The sequence below is a fragment of the Idiotropiscis lumnitzeri genome, chromosome 3 (assembly GCF_059441095.1).
Source record: "Idiotropiscis lumnitzeri isolate Australia: NSW breed Sydney's pygmy pipehorse chromosome 3, RoL_Ilum_1.0, whole genome shotgun sequence".
In the NCBI taxonomy this organism is placed as follows: Eukaryota; Metazoa; Chordata; class Actinopteri; order Syngnathiformes; family Syngnathidae; genus Idiotropiscis; species Idiotropiscis lumnitzeri.
In genome coordinates, this window is record NC_142393.1 from 28,148,770 (window position 1) to 28,164,927 (window position 16,158).

Below are 16,158 nucleotides of genomic sequence, written 5' to 3' on the forward strand. Positions count from 1 at the left end.
GCTGGAAAATTAATTCTGTTCCTTTAATGTTGATTTATGCGTAGGATGGTCTTGTGGTGATGCAGAATAGTACTATTGACGTTACAGTGATTAATTTTTCTACTAGCATAATTACTTGTCCTTTGTTATTTTTGCTTACAAGATTTTAAGGTTTCAAAAACATGCTTAATTGAGACGCTAAATTATACATGTTTTTTTATTGGCTGGTGTCCAATTTAAGGTGTGCCTCTCTTGCCCACTCCCTTGCTTGGAACAGGCTCCAGTCAAGCAGTGTGGAGCAGGGTAAATAGAAGGATATGGCTAAATGGATAGACAAATTGGTGAGTGCTGTTTTTTTTTTTTTTAAAGTCCACCACTGCAAATTCCATTTCACGTCAATGTGTTGTGAATGTACATGCAGCCAAGTAGTCAATTTAACTTTTTTCTTTTTTTTTATTGACCATTTATATGTCCCAAGTTCACAAGTGACAATGTGGAATTAGACACAATATTTTAACTATGTAACAGTTAATAAATTGTTTATTCATTTATCTCGATATCAAATTTAAATTTAATCGAAAAGGAATTATTTTTGTAGTTTGCATTAAGTATCCATAACTTTCTATAAGAACTGTTTTATCATAGAAGAATTGAAATGTAATATGTGGGCTTTATGTACAGCTATGTCCAATTACAAAGGCCACATTTGAGACTAGGTGTATTATTTTTCTGACCCCAGCTACAAGGTAACTATCTTTGTTTTTGGTAGATAGCACAATATTATCATATTAGTCAAATTTAAAATACCAGTATCTTAATTGTAATTCCTCCCAGCAAACAGTGACAATAGACTTGCTTGTATGCTAAGATAAGCGGAAGCCCTCTTTGGGGATGCAAATACCAGTGTGATGATAATGAAAATTATGTTGACAGCAATATGCATGTGACTGGAATTCATTAATTTGACTTCAACTGCAAGGGGAAAAAAACACCCTCCCGCTTATCCAACATCATGTTTGCAAGGAGATAGCTCAAAATCCTCCAATTGCGAATTATTGCTCAGTCACTGTTTTCCAACTCGCTGAACAAAACCAATTTTACTATGCTACGTTTTTACAGAGGAGCTTGAACGACCGTCTTCATTAAACGGTGCAGGAAACATTATGTTTGAGAGTTTGAGCTTGCAGACTGTCATTCAAAAAAACAAATAAATAAATGTCAAAGACAACAACGCCTGCAGTGTAATAAGGAAGTACTTCAACTTGATCAAATCTGTAATTTCCTAATTAACCCCCACAACCGCCCAACCACATTAGAGGATCTGCATTGATCTAGGGATTCAAATGAACAAGTAAGTCGTGAAATAATTTATCTTCTTAATCCAACACGAGGATTTAGTTGGTGTTCACTGCAATACTTCAATTCCTGTTGCTCAACTGCCTGTCCAACTTATCCATCTTGAGCACAAAATATATCCGTGTGCGTCTGTCTCTGCGTGGCCTCATCGCAACGTTTAATCACAGAATATCGAGCAACACTGCGTGCAACTCATCCCATCATGTACTGTAGATAGAACGAAGGAATAGTCCTTGTCCGTGCATGTTTTGTTTGCGCTTTATTATTTTTCTGTCCCCCCCACACCCGGCACCCCTCACCTCCTGCCCTCGTTCCAGGTCTCCATGGGGATGAAGGCTCCCGACTCGTGATAGTGAAAGTGACTGTTTCTTTCCTCACAATCATATAATTTATCATTGCTACTAGGCAACTGAAATGTGCCATCCTGCCATCGATGATCATTTTGCTGTCAAGCTCTACTCTATCCATCTTTGCTTTTTCATTCTTCCTCATGTGAAAGGCTTGTCTTCGATCAGACTTGACCTTTATATTTGATCATGGTTCAAGGATTTGGCCTGCAGACATTTAAAAGTAAGTGTTTAGCTGACTCAATTCCCACAACTCATGGCAATTTAAAATAAATACAATATCTACCAACCTCCAAGGATGAACAGCACTGATTTAGATCAACACCCGATTGTATATACAGTTATGGTTGTGGGAGAGACTTTCAGAGTAACGTGGATTACAGTACAGTTATATTGAGAGAGTTTTCCAACAATAAATATCTACATTCAAGATAAGTAATGAAGAATAGAACACTTTTAAACTGTTTTCGTGCATATTAAAATATATCGGACATCATTTTTTGTACCCTTTTTAAGAAGCAGTACTAGTACAAATAATAAGATTCCAGTGGCTACTTTGGTCGAAACAAAATGAAAAGACCTCCCGTAAGATTTCTTAAACGTAATGCTAATCCATGATAATGTGCATCAATTCGAGAAAATGTTAATTATGGCATTAGTATGTTGTTGATTAATATGACATATTAAAATGTGTAAATATTGTGTCCCATACACTTCAAATAACAAACCTTTAAACAGATATAAGGTTGTCTCCCAAACTAGTGACGAAAAACTAAATAGCCACGATCAGTTTCATTCATCTTTGCACTCCATCAAAACAAAATCAATAGAGTGGCGAACAACAGAACATGAAAATATTTAAAAAATAAAAAAAATAAAAAAACAACAACAACAAGGTAATAAAACATGTTTTATCGGTTGTTTGGACAGCATTGAGAGTGCAAGGAGAAGGCTATTAAGTTCCAGTACATTTAAAAGTCACACCAAAGTCAACATTTTAGTTACCGGTACTAAATATTGTTCTCTGCCACCTTTACAGGCCACCTTTACTTACTCATAAATCCCAGGGCTCACCATCAAATATAGGTCCTTCTCCTCAACCCTAACCAAGATGCTCTACTTGTTTTTTAACAAAGACAAACAGATCATTGTGCACATTTTTGCTGTTCCTTAATTTTAAGTGATGGAATAGCCAACAAATCAAAAGGTTCACGCACTGTTGTATGAACCAATAGTGCATTTTCTTCAATCACTTCAATGAATAAAAAAAAAATAGGGCTGGGCAAGGATTGAATTTTTTAATCGCCATCAATCAGATGAGGTCTTTGTGATTAAAAACGATTAATTGCATCGTTATCGACAAGATCCCCAAAATTCTGAAGTAGGGTATAGCACACTTTTATTTGAAATGCATTACTATATAAATGAAAATGCCAAAATATTTATTTGGCTAACAATTTTGTTCCCTCTAGTAACTTCCCATGTGGACCACGCTACTGGAGGACTAAGCGGAGACTCAGAAGGGATCGAGCGTTTCCTGTTGCCGACCCTTACCGTTGGAATGAGCTTCCATTAAATGTTAAGCAAGCCCCCTCTTGGTCCATTTTTAAAACCCATTCGAAGGCACATTTTTATTCTTTGGCATTTGACACAACGTGAGGCTGGCACTGTGCCTGCTGTTTTCGGGTTTCTATTGTCTATGTTTTAGTAACATTCATTATTGTTTTAATTTTCTGCTGACACTTTCTTTGTTGTTGTATTATAGGTATATAATATAAGATTGAATCAAAAGTGCTTTGTTACAGCTTAAACTGTAATGAAATGCGCTATATAAGTAGAGTTGAATTTTATTGTATACACAACTTCATAATAAAAGACTTCTGTCTACAAGCATAATAAACTGTACTTGTAAATAATTAACAATTCTACCACAAAATCATGAGGAAAATGACACTCTCAATCAATAAGTTTTGTTTAGAAGACGTTAAACCTCACTCCGCTCTTGTCAGGATCTTTCAAGAAAAGCTTGATGGCAGTATCTGACTCTAATCATACTTACATACAGCTTGTCATCGCCATTTTCAGAGTTGACGACGAACCCTTTGGGTCAAATTAACCTGGTGACCAGTGGGTGTTCACGGCTCACAAAATTATTGTGTTTTCTGCATCTTTTTCAATGCCTTTTCACCCAAATAATCATTAGAATCTTATTATTTGGACTTGTTTTGAACTCTTTCACACAAAAAAAAAAAAAAAAAAAAAAGCTTTTCGGGTAAGTTTTTTCAACTCCATTACACTTGAACCCAACTGTCACAAGTAGTGCACGCTTGCATCTACAATACTTGTTCAGGTCAAAATAGTATGGAAAATTAATAAGTGAAGTACAAAACATACAAAACACGATTGAGCTCCATATCTTGATGATGCACACCCCACAATGCACTGCGCCAAACGTAAAGCATGTCATTTTGACAATAGTAGACAGCTGTTCTGAACAACGGTGCCACAACAAGAGGGGTCAAAAAAAGGGTATTCTACAGGCTACCAAAAGATGAACCAATTCAGGTCTGGCGTTCAGCTCCTCTGGCCCGCGGGTGTCTGCCTCGCACCAGGGAGGTCACGAGCATGCATATACCAGAGCCGCCCACTTCCCCATCCTGCGCATCCGCTCACTTACCAGCATAGTTCTCCCCATCTGCCATCGCGATAGTTGTAAAAAGCATTGCAGGCACTTGATAGGAAGTTGTAATATCCATCCTGCCCAGCTAACACATGATGTCGTTTTCATCAAAATGAGATGTGAATTCACTTGGACTAACTTTGTTACGGCTCTCAAATGTAAATCCTGCCAGCGGGGATCAGTACAGCGCTCTACGTCAGGATTGGCTGAATACTATCATAGTCTATTGTACGGGTGTGTGATTTGCATGCGGATGCCGTAATGATATGATTGACTGATAAATAAACAAATGACAGAATAATGTGGACTTTAATATTTCTGATTTGTCCTGTTGCCTTAAGAAAGGCCCCCTCAGGTGGGCTTTTTCGTGAACTGGTGCAGCGGCAGAGTGACGGACAGGAAGTTCAACAAGTGGCAGAATTATTCAAAACTGTTAAAGGGACACTTGGATGAACTGAACATTGGAACTTCTATAATTGGTATGCAAGGAAAAATGACAACAGCATTAAAATGACCCTCTTGACGAATTTGTAGTGATTTAAAGGCTTTTACGGGATGAGATTTGAAACAAATTGGCATACCCCTTTTGAAGCTTGTTTTTTAATTTTTCCCAATTCAGCTGTCTGCATCACAGGTGAAAATTGGAATATTGCTTGGTTTGGCAGTTCTGTTGTCTGAAACGACGATAGATCGCCACTAAAATTCTAATGCACTTTACTACTCTTATCCACTTCAATTTGTGGAATTATAGAAGCATTCTGCACAATATTTAGGATTTACTGACATCAAACGTGAGCTCATATGATCACCTCTGTCATGATTTGTATTTGTTATTTTTGGTTTAGTATTTGGTTTCATGTTTTGGCCTTGTTCATGTGTCTTGTCTCGTCTTGTCTATTGTGTCCACCTGTGCTCGTTTACCCAAGCCCTAGTGTCAACCAATCCGGTCCTTCCAACCCTCCATGTCTTGTCCAGGTGCTCCTCGTTGTCTCGTCAATTTGTGTGTATTTAGTTCCCTGGTTCCTTTCAGTTCTTGTTGGTTCATTGTCATTTTAAGTGTCGCTGGTCCCTGTCGCTTGTCCCGGTTGCCTGTGCCTGTTGCCAGTTCCTGTCGCCTCTCCCTGTAGTTGGTTTCCTGTCGTTAAGTTTTTCCAAGTTCCTTGTTTGCCTTAGTTTTCTGTTTAATAAATGCCCTTTAAGTTACCACTGCCTGGCTTCCCTGCGTTTGGGTCCTCACCTTCCTCAACCCTGACAACCTCCACAAAAGCAAAAATACTGTGTTGATCTCTTCTCCACTTACACAGGCTGAAGTGAACAAGAGCATGAATCTTGTTACCCTTAGAAAAGAATGAGTACAATGGAGTCCATCTTATGATTTATATTTAGGTCCAACTTGAGCAACATTGCAATTGATTATATTTTCTTCGTTAAAAGTAGCTTCTATCTAGGGCTGGGCGATAAACCGAAAATTTACCGTTACCGAAATTCATTAAAAATACCGAAATCATTTTGCCCCTGTCGGTAAATTCGGTATTTAAAAAAAAAAAAAGAAAAGCCTTTTCTGTCTGCGGCAATGTTCATGCCCCTTTAAGACCGCTACGGCGCCTCTAGTCACGTGACTCCACCCGTCTGATCGAGAAAGAAAACAGACGTCGCTGTCGTAGCTGGCGATTCAAATCCAGAAGCTTTTTCGCCACCCACAACACAACTATGCTGTGCTGAAAGTTCAAAGTGAGAAGCAAGGTTCGACAAGTGACAACAGCCCATTAGGAGGCGACACCATACGAGAGAACGTCTCAGAGGTGGATGCGATAGCCTAGCACATAGCTAAAGATAAAGCTCCTCTAGTTAGTGACGTGCACAGGATTTAAACGCTTCATTTATCGTTATCGAGGTAAAATTGCTCAATTTCTCGCGATATTGATTTGAGGTCATATCGCCAGCCCTACTTCTATCCCTCTAAAATAAAGGCAGTGTTTGGAGTTGAAATTCTGAGGTAAATTTCACCGACAAAAGGTTCTTTGTTGCCTGTTACTTCTGGTCCGGCTCACATTCACGCAGGCATTCAGAATACACAAAAAGTTCAGAAAGGCGTGAAATGATAGGGATTGACTGACTGCTTGTTGAACAAACATTTTTTTTTTTTTTAAACACATTTGGCTCTGCACACTTCATTGCTTACAATGATCTTTGTTCTCTGGTGTGGCTACATGCTCTTTTTGGAGCTTATGTTGAGCATGGCGTCACTATCGGAGAGCAGGAATAGGGAAGTCACAAACAAATTTGACATGCACGAACGAGGATGCCGTTTCAGAGAAGGCCCTTCAAAGTGACATTAAATGTGGAGTGTGTAATCAGTGTGAGTAGCTATGATAATCATTTTCTCCCCAATGGATGCCGGAGGTCTTTTATTTTGTTTTAGCAAATATCACAAAAAAAAGAAAAAAAAAATCAATGTTATCATTTAGCAGGACAAAAAATAGGCATTAATGTCATTCATTTGTACCATCTGGTTATGTAATTATTAAGTGTGCAACTGCCATCGTATCTGTCACCCTGGAGGAGCTCATTTAGAGGAGATCCAATGAGGTGGCTTTGGCCTCAGGTTAGGATTCCACCTACGTCCCACTAGGAGGGAAGATTCACGACATGCTGAAGAGACTACACCTTAATAAATTTATTGATTTTCTTTATATGTAATTAAAGTCATATATGTGTCAAACAAGAAAGAAAATAAAACAATCAAAATTTTAAAATTAGCCAAAAGCAAAGCAGAGGATGAGATAGGTGGAGTGGCTGGAGAAAGCAAAGCTTGGCCATATTTGCTTAGGCTGCTTTTCGGACAACGTGAACCCAGATAAGTGGAAGAAGATGGAGGAGCACAGTCATGATGGAAATGGCTGAGCCAATCTTTTCCCACAAAAAAAAACCAACTATAGAATTAAATTTCTTGGCAAGGTGACAAATTAATTCAGGGGAATTCCTAATGGATGGTTTGACTGATGAAGGGGTGTTTCTGACAGACTGATTGATTGGATTGATTGTGTGTTTGCCAAAACTGTGTGTGCGTGTGCATTCATTTGTATACTTTTTTGTATTTGTTTGGGCACTTTGCAAGACGGTGTCCTTGCCACGAAAATAGCTTCACTAGTCCTTGCAGGAACAAGGGCCTCCATGTCTTTCAATCTCTATTGACTCAATTATTCAACATGTCTGTGTCTTACTGTTCACGCACCTTAAGTGCACCCACAGGTTGCCGCTTCTTTGCTGAGCAAAACTTGCCACAGGCCAACAATGTAAGTCTAAATTCCATTTTTCAATTATGAGCATGTATCTGCATTTATATGAGATGAACTTTTAGTTTAAAATAGATCACCTGTTTTTAATCAAACTTAATCACAGAGCTCTGCAGGACCTCAAGAGTTCCATCATCTTGATTGAGATTCCAGGGATCCAACATAACCGTAAAATTAGAAACAGAAAATGTGGCCTCTTATGGATTTTTTTTTTTTTGGGATTTGCATTTGCCACACTTGAATGAACTCAGGTTACATATATTGAGATTTATTACATTGCTTCACATTTGATATTTTATTAGATTTTAACGGCAGGTGCAGTTAATATTGTGAAATTACTTACTTGATATACGCTTGTAGTTAAGTGGACCAGAGGTAAACGTAAAGGAGAATGCTGAAAGCGCAAAAATTTACTCATTCACTGCCAACCCAGGTTAAAAAAGAAAATGCATTTTTTGACGTATATATCCGTCAATGGCAGTGAAAGAGTTAAGAGTGAGACTCAGATGCGTCGAATTAAAACCAAGTCTGAGCTGCATTGCTCAAGTGACAAGCTTGCCTTTGGATCACTGATTACATCTTCAAAATGAATCCTCTGCGCTGAGACAGCTGAAGGTTGAGCTGCATGGATGGTGTGGAATAACAACTCATTGTCTTCATCTTTGACCCACTTGCCCCTCTTTCTTTTAATTGTGGAATGATAAATGTGTCTCCCTTTGTTATACCCGAGAGCAGAACGATTTCCAACCTGCTTACTTTGCCTTTCTAGAGGATGACCTTCATTTCAAAGAGAAAGGATGTCATATGAAATGAGTTTCTGTCTCAATCAGCGAGCTTTGAGCTCCCTCTGACAGCAGCATACAGAACAACAATAAAGACAATGTCAGGGTGCAGCAAAAAGCTGGCTAAGGTTCTGAAGCACACACATGGTGGTTCAATCAAAACCAGTCAGAAAGAAGCATGTGTGTGTGAAGATAGATAGCCTTATGATCACCAGACCAGTTCGACTTACCCAGCCATGCCTTTAGGAAGGCAATTAACGCATCGGAGATCAGTTCAGATCGACTCAGTTTTGTATTATTGCACACCTCTATTTGGAAATGGCTAAATGAACTAAAAAGCTAAATGAACCTGTTAGAGTAAGCTACCGCCGAGACATGCCACTGGTAGAAAAGTATTTTATGTATGTTTATTGCTGTCTGGAGGTTGGTTGGATGGTTTGCTTGTGGAATGCAAAAGCTACATAACTGAAATGGTGTGAAGATGTGACACGTGACAACAACCAATTACTGTGCTGTATATGCAGTTGCAAACTGGGACACAGCCGCGGACTTGGGCACCTGTGGAAAAACATCACTTTGGGCTAAAACCACCTCCAAAAAAAAAAAAAAAAAACTTTAAGTAACCTTCCTGTCAATCATGGGCCCTTCGAATGTGGTCCAAATCAGGATGAAAATACAATTGGACGAATATAAAGCATGCAACTGCGTGCCATTCGAAATAACTGGTAGATTGCCATCCCAATAATGCTTCCTTCTGGAGGTCTTGTTGTCTGGTTGCTTCATTTTGCTGCACTGCGCCGAGTGATTTGCATGCCCCCTCAATTTTAAAATATGTACAGTATTTGACAGACTGCCCGTCTGCGGCCTCGCTATCATCTGACCTCAGAGTGTCCTAATTTTGGGATACAACTCTCGAAAAAAGATAGACCGGACATCTTTCAGTATTTTGACCAATATTCCTTTTCTGCAAATAAGTAGTCAATGTCACTCCGGAGATACTGCCACACAAGCAACTGTGGGGAATATTTTGTAAAAATAGTTTAATCTTGGGCAGATCATGCCAAGTCATGGCTGTCCATCTGCTACGTGTTTAGCTACGAATGCGGTCATTGTTTACGTCTTTCTTTTACGGCATCAACTTGGAAACCAAAGTAGAGAAGCAAAAGCTGGACTCTGATTGGCTGCTGTCACACACGTCTGATCGCTTGCTTATACTCACAACTGGTTACCGTAATATAACAATTCTTCACGATCATGTCATTAGCGAGCCCAATCTATATCGCCATTCGGAAGCTAATGGACAGAGTGGGGGATATTTTGGGGCTGATGTATGCTCTGCAAAAGCATCGCTGACCGGTGGTTGAGGACCACTGCTTTAGCGAAGAGGCGGTAATGGCGTGCAGAGTTTGTTGGCTCCAGATCCGTTAAATCAAGGTTCCACTCTATACTGACATAATGCAAGCCAGTAGGTGAGCAAATGTGGGGGGGATATTGCACTTTTGAGTTGGTTCTTCATATGGAAGTCACTTGACGAACCAGAGAGACTTCAGAGAAACTGAGGTCAGGAGACGGATGACCAATTGGACTTAAATGAGGGTGAAGAGTCTAAGGCTGACGTGTGCAGTTAAGTGAGGAAAGAGAGCTTTAAAAAAGGCAGACAAAGAGTAGGAGCATTGGAAATAAATCCACTCCAGCAAACTCCCAGGACAGCAGCGGATTTGCATTGTGGTGCCCACTGTTCGCTAACCCTGACAGGGCGCCGCCAATCAGTGCAACATAGAGGAAAAAAATTGGAGGAATGGTGAACATTGTGCATGATTGAAAAAGTTTGGGCTCAGTGTAAACTGACCCACCGGCCTAGTGACTTGGTTTGGAAAATCTACATTTTAAATGTTTGTATGTAAATACTTAAAGATGCTATCGGATTGCCTATCAAGTGTGAAATTAAATAATCAAAAACAGCGAACCTCCTTATATCGCTGGGGATATATTTCCGACCCAACAACTATACAGCCGTGGGAAAATTTGAGAGCTTCTTCAGTTTAAAGTTCAGTTATAATGACAAAAACGGCACTTTTAGGCATCCCATGTTTTCTTTTGTGTCAGTTTGTCACTTGATGGAGTGATGAACAAGAAACTGAAGAAAACCTGAGCAACTGTGCTGCAAAACGGCCACCCTCTTAGATGGATGAATATGGTTGGATTTTACTGCTTTTCTCATATTTCACATATGCAATATTAATCAGAATGCCCTGTTTAGAAATGTGAAGGCCGCATAATAGTGTTAAAAAAAAGGATAAATTAATTAAAAACATATAATTGTAAAAAAAAAATATTTAAAAAAAAAAAAGGGTAGACTTTGCCTCAAACAATCATAAATAAAACTTGCACTTTTTCAATACTGCAATGCAAGTCCCTTTCTGTCAAATTACAGCCCGAAGTCTGAAATACAGAGACATCACCCGACTCTGGTGATGCTCTGCTAAGCAGGCTGTCCGGACTGAACAGTTTTTTATTGTCTCACACTTGACTCTGACTCCTTGGGATTTGACTCAAATTTTCCTCTGATTCTGCAGCGGCGTGCAGTGTGTTCTGAAGTATTTATCTTATTTATCTAATTTATATATTTATCTGAATTATTGTTGTATTGCACTGGAGAGGGGAGCTCTCTAATCTCGTTGCACACTTGAGTACAATGACAATAAAGGGATTTCTGATTCTGATTCTGATTCTCTGATTCTGATTATGAGCGGATACAGCCCAAATGTATCCTTCTGCTTTTGTCAGCAGTCACATCATCAATAAATATTTTGTACACGGGAACCAGTTCCATTGGCAGCCAAACATGCACACGCCATGAAACAACCATCAGCATGCTTCGATGATGAGGTGGTAGCCAGGATCATAAATATTAGAACAGTGACATTCTCATGTTTTTGGTGCTAACACTAGAGTGAATTTGAAATGAAACGAAGATGTGCTTCGACTGCAGACGTTCACTTTCATTCCTACTTTTCAACGGACCAAAAATTAATAGTATTGGCAACTCAGCTTTTCCATGGGCAGGTGGGCATGTTTGGCTGAAACCGTACATAAAAAGAGGTGAAAGAATTCATCACTTTAAAAACCTTTCAAAGTGTTTGACCAGACTACCGAATGTGCATCTGAAGCTGCGAGTCTCTCATTTATGATTCTTTCAGCTTTTAATGGCCTCAGTGAGTTGCCCGTTTAATTGCTGAACCAATCTGCAATGTTCCGGTTGGAATAATGGCCATTTTGCCGGCCATTATTCTTTTCCTTACAGCATACAGAGATACGTGTAAACAGTATGCGAGTTTTGCAACTTACATTGAAGCTCAATTTAAAAGACCAAGTACAGTATTGATTATGCAAGCAGATTCATCACTGGGCGCTGTCTACAGATATTTTAAGCTTTGCAATATCTATTTTTTAAAAAATTAAATAAAAGTGACTGTGCATCACTTGTGAAGTTGTTTTGTGTGTGTGTGGGTGTGTGTGTGTGTGTGTGTGTGTTCTGGACTGTGGAAAACAACCAAGGCCATTTGAGTGACAGAATGATTATTTAAACTTAATGAGCAAGCCTCAAAGGTCTCGAAAAATTAAACAAGGAAAATAAATAAAAAAGGAATTGCACGACTGTGTACAGTGTCTACATATGACAATTTCATGAGACGTGAACAGAGAGCCTACAAGCACTGAGAGATCGACACAAAGAGGAAGAACAGAAATGTGCTTGAACTCACCATATCGATGGATGACACAGGGCCGATGCTGTTGACATAAATGCCCACATCAATGACCGTTGGCTTCACTGAAAGAGTACAAAGCATTCAAAAGTAAGTCAAAACTGCAATAAATATTGCCAGGATGTAGACAGGCACACACATGACCAGACAAACAATGTATTCATACGTGGACACGCACTCACACACCCGAAAAACAGTTGTGTGTTTTTGAGTCCATTTGTTAGCCAGAGGCTTCTTCATGGTTCATGAAGGATGACAAAGATGTGAAGTGTTATTACATCTTTAAGAACATATTGCTGTATCAACACATTTATCCAGATTCTCAGCAATATTTTTGTCCTTCCTAGTCTCATGGACCACCCTAATACAATGTTTTGTGGGAATCGGTTGTGTATTTTTTGTGTAATCTGTGACATACGGACCCGTTGCTGACACTACAAGGCACTATAAAGCCTGTCTGCAAAATGAGAAAACCACTCTGACCAGAAAAGGGAACTCATCCAAGACGGTCTAACTCCTTACTGACAATTCCTCCCAAAAATATTTTCACACAATATTGTATAAAGAACAAAATACTTAGTTTACAATGTGAAAAATGGACTCACTCTGAAGCTAAAAGCTTATTAACAGGGATCCAGCACACCACCACCAAATAAAAGATTGACTGACGGACATCCTCCATCCATTCATTCATCCATTAATTGCCGCTGAATGTCGGGTTGCGGCGGCAGCATCTTCAGCAGGGAAGCCCAGACTTCCCTCACCCCAGCCACGTCTTCTAGCTCTTCCGGAGGGATCCCCAGGCGTTCCCAGACCTGCCAGTAGACTTAGTCTCTCCAGCGTGTCCTGGATCGTCCTCTGGGCTTCCTGCCGGTGGGACATGCCCAGAACACCTCACAGGGAGGCGTCCAGGAGGCATCCTAATCAGATGACCGAGCCACCTCATCTGGCTCCTCTATATGTGGAGGAGCAATGACTCGACTCTGAGTCCCTCTCGGATGATCGAGCTTCTCACCCCATCTCTAAGGGAGAGCCCGGACACCCTGGGGAGGAAACTCATTTTGGCAGCTTCTATCCGAGATCTTGTTTTTCCGGTCACGACCCACAGCTTGTGACCAAAGGTGAGGGTAGACACATAGATCGACCAGTAAATCGAAAACTTTGCCTTTTGGCTTATATCCTTTTTCACCACGGCAGACCGATACAACTTCTCCACTTGGGGCAGGATCTCCTCCCCGACCTGGAGAGGGCACTCCACCTTTAAACGACTGAGAACCATGGTCTCAGATTTGGAGATGCTGATCTTCATCCCATCCGCTTCACATTCAGCTGCAGATCGCTCCAGAAAGAATTGGAGATCACGGCTGGAAGAAGCCAATTGTACCACATTATCTGCAAAAAAGCAGGGCTGCAATACTGGGGCCATCAAACTGGGCCACCACCTGGCTGACGGACATCCTGAATTTATTAAAAATCTACAAACTTTAATTGGTTAGGATATGTGACTAATTTGAATGATTTATTTTCATATGAAAGGTGACATGAGTTATTTTGTGACAAGCAAACTTGCACCCCAATAGTTGCATTTGGTCAATATTACTAGCAGAGGAGCACAGCACAGTACAGCACAAAGCCGACAATCACAGGGCTGCAATGAGTCATTAAACGACAAGACAAGTGCCTCTAAATAATGATGTAAATGTCCTATTAATGGAATAAATTAAGTGCACTCAAGGAATACTGCATAATATGTTAAAGCTTTACATCTAACAGGGCTATTAACCTGTTCAAGATGAAGTAGTTTGAACATAAATGAATCAGTACACCAGTGTGCTCGACTGAGCGCATTTCCTTTTCTACTGAGGTGATCTGAATTTTCCAAACAATAAGTCTAAGAGGGAAAAAACATATATAGTCGGGTCCAAAATTATTAGGACATGGCCACAGTGGTTACAAAAGCATGTCAGATTGTGGCATGGTGGAGAAAGACCCAAATGCAGGGAAGTGAGGAATGGGTAACTTAAAGGGGATTTAATTGAAGAAAACAAAAATAAAAACAAGGCACTTTGGAATCCATAAAAATATCAAAGTATAAAACAAGGATCAAAGTAACCAAACAAATACTAGAAAATGGACTTGGGCAACACAACAGGAGGACGACTGACGTAGACATGGACAATGACCCGACAAGAACTGAAAGGAAACGGAACTAAATACAAGCAAATTAACAAGACAACAGGAACACCTGAGGAACACAAAGGCTTCGAGGGAGCTGATTGGTCAACACTAGGGAGCGGGACGACAAGCACAGGTGGCTCCAAAAAGAGTTAACAAGATACATAGGAAGACAAGGAATAAACATGAAAATAAATAACCACCAAAACCAAAAAAGACAAACACAGTCAACGACAGTATCCTCACCGTGTCATGATCTGTCTTACTTGTTTCTGGTTTATTATTCAGTTTCATGGTTTTTCCTTGTCTTTGGTATGTCTCGTCATGTTCATTGTGTCCACCCGTGTCCGTCTACCCAAGCCCCAGTGTTAACCAATTAGGTCGGTCCAACTCTTTGTGTCTTGCCCAGGTGCTTGTCGTTGTCTTGTTCATTTTGGGGTATTTAGTTCCCTTTTTACTTTCACTTTTGGTCAGTGCATTGTCAGATGTCCCTGTCTGTGTCCATGTCCGTTGTCCCTGTCTTGCCCAGTCAAGTCAAGTTAATTCAAGTCGTTGTGTTTTGTTTGTCCCCGTTGTTTTGTACTTTTGAGATTTTTTTTAATTGATATTTCCAAGTTCCTTGTTTGCCTTTTGTTTCGTCAATTAAATACCATTTAAGTTTCCCCTGCCTCACTTCCCTGCGTTTGGGTCTTCCTCTTCCTCAAACCTCCACGAACACCAGTATCCCAGATGTACCAACTCAAAAAAGGGTGGGCGGAAGGGGGCCTGGATGCGGGATCATCGCCTGCCAAATGGGTCAAGTCAGGTGGTTGTAGCGCGTGCCCCGCCGAGGCAGTTAGCCTGCTAACTGTCATCAAGCTTGTTGCCGCTGATTTTACCACATTGTTTTGATACAATTCTCTGGCGTAGTGACGGGAGAAGTAACTTTAATTTATGGGAAAGAGACGCATTAAAATTATTTTTTGTACATTTTTGATTTTATGAATCCATATCTGGTTATGAGAAGTGTGTTTTAAGTGACTATAATAGTGAAGCTTATGATGGTAAAAATGAATGAGCAGTCTGTGCTTCGCCGGTCATTTCAATTGAGTCGGAACGAGTCTCGCCTTTCAAAATATCCACACGTTCCTCATTATTATTACTCATGTCCTAGTTATGCAGCAATGCACATTTTCCTTGACTGCCACTATTTTTCTGTGGATTACAAATTATCCCTATATGATGCCATATTTTATGACGAGCCTCAAAAATGCATGCTAGGCTTGTACATTCACATCCCTGGGAGTTCACACTTAATATCGTGTGAGTGGCCAACTGTTTTTTTTTTCTTTTGTCTCAACTCAGGGTCGAAGGCATTGTGCCCTGTGCAGCGGGCCTGAGCACTAAAGTCAAATAATGCTTTAAGCCAAATGCATGGAGAAATTGGAACTGAACAACGCATACCATGTCGTTAAAACATGCATGCATGCAAGCACAATAAACACTTCGGTAGTTATTCATCAGTAAAGCATAGTTGCAGTACAATACAAACTTATTTAATTAGTTATTGATTAATGACGATGGCTGCCAGTAAGTATTTTGGATTCATATTTTGCTTTATCTAAAAAAAAATTTTTTTAAAAACATGGTAATATCATTTTCGTATCATTATTGAGATAACTGGCAAAAATAAAGATATGAAATTCGATATTTAATTTTCTTGTAATTACCTAATTAGGCAAATAAATGAATCCGCACACTGCTATAAATGGTTAAAACAAATGAAGCTCGGATTGT

General features: G+C 39.8%; 1 protein-coding gene across 1 annotated transcript in view; it reads right to left on the reverse strand.

The window, feature by feature from the left end:
* The window catches only part of LOC148340713 (gamma-aminobutyric acid receptor subunit gamma-3-like), a 73,145-nt gene that overhangs the window by 33,604 nt on the left and 23,383 nt on the right, over positions 1-16,158 (reverse strand). The window contains exon 3 of the mRNA XM_088290833.1: positions 12,205-12,272. Coding sequence (XP_088146959.1) covers positions 12,205-12,272 — 68 coding nt within the window. The remainder of the gene's footprint in view (positions 1-12,204; positions 12,273-16,158) is intronic.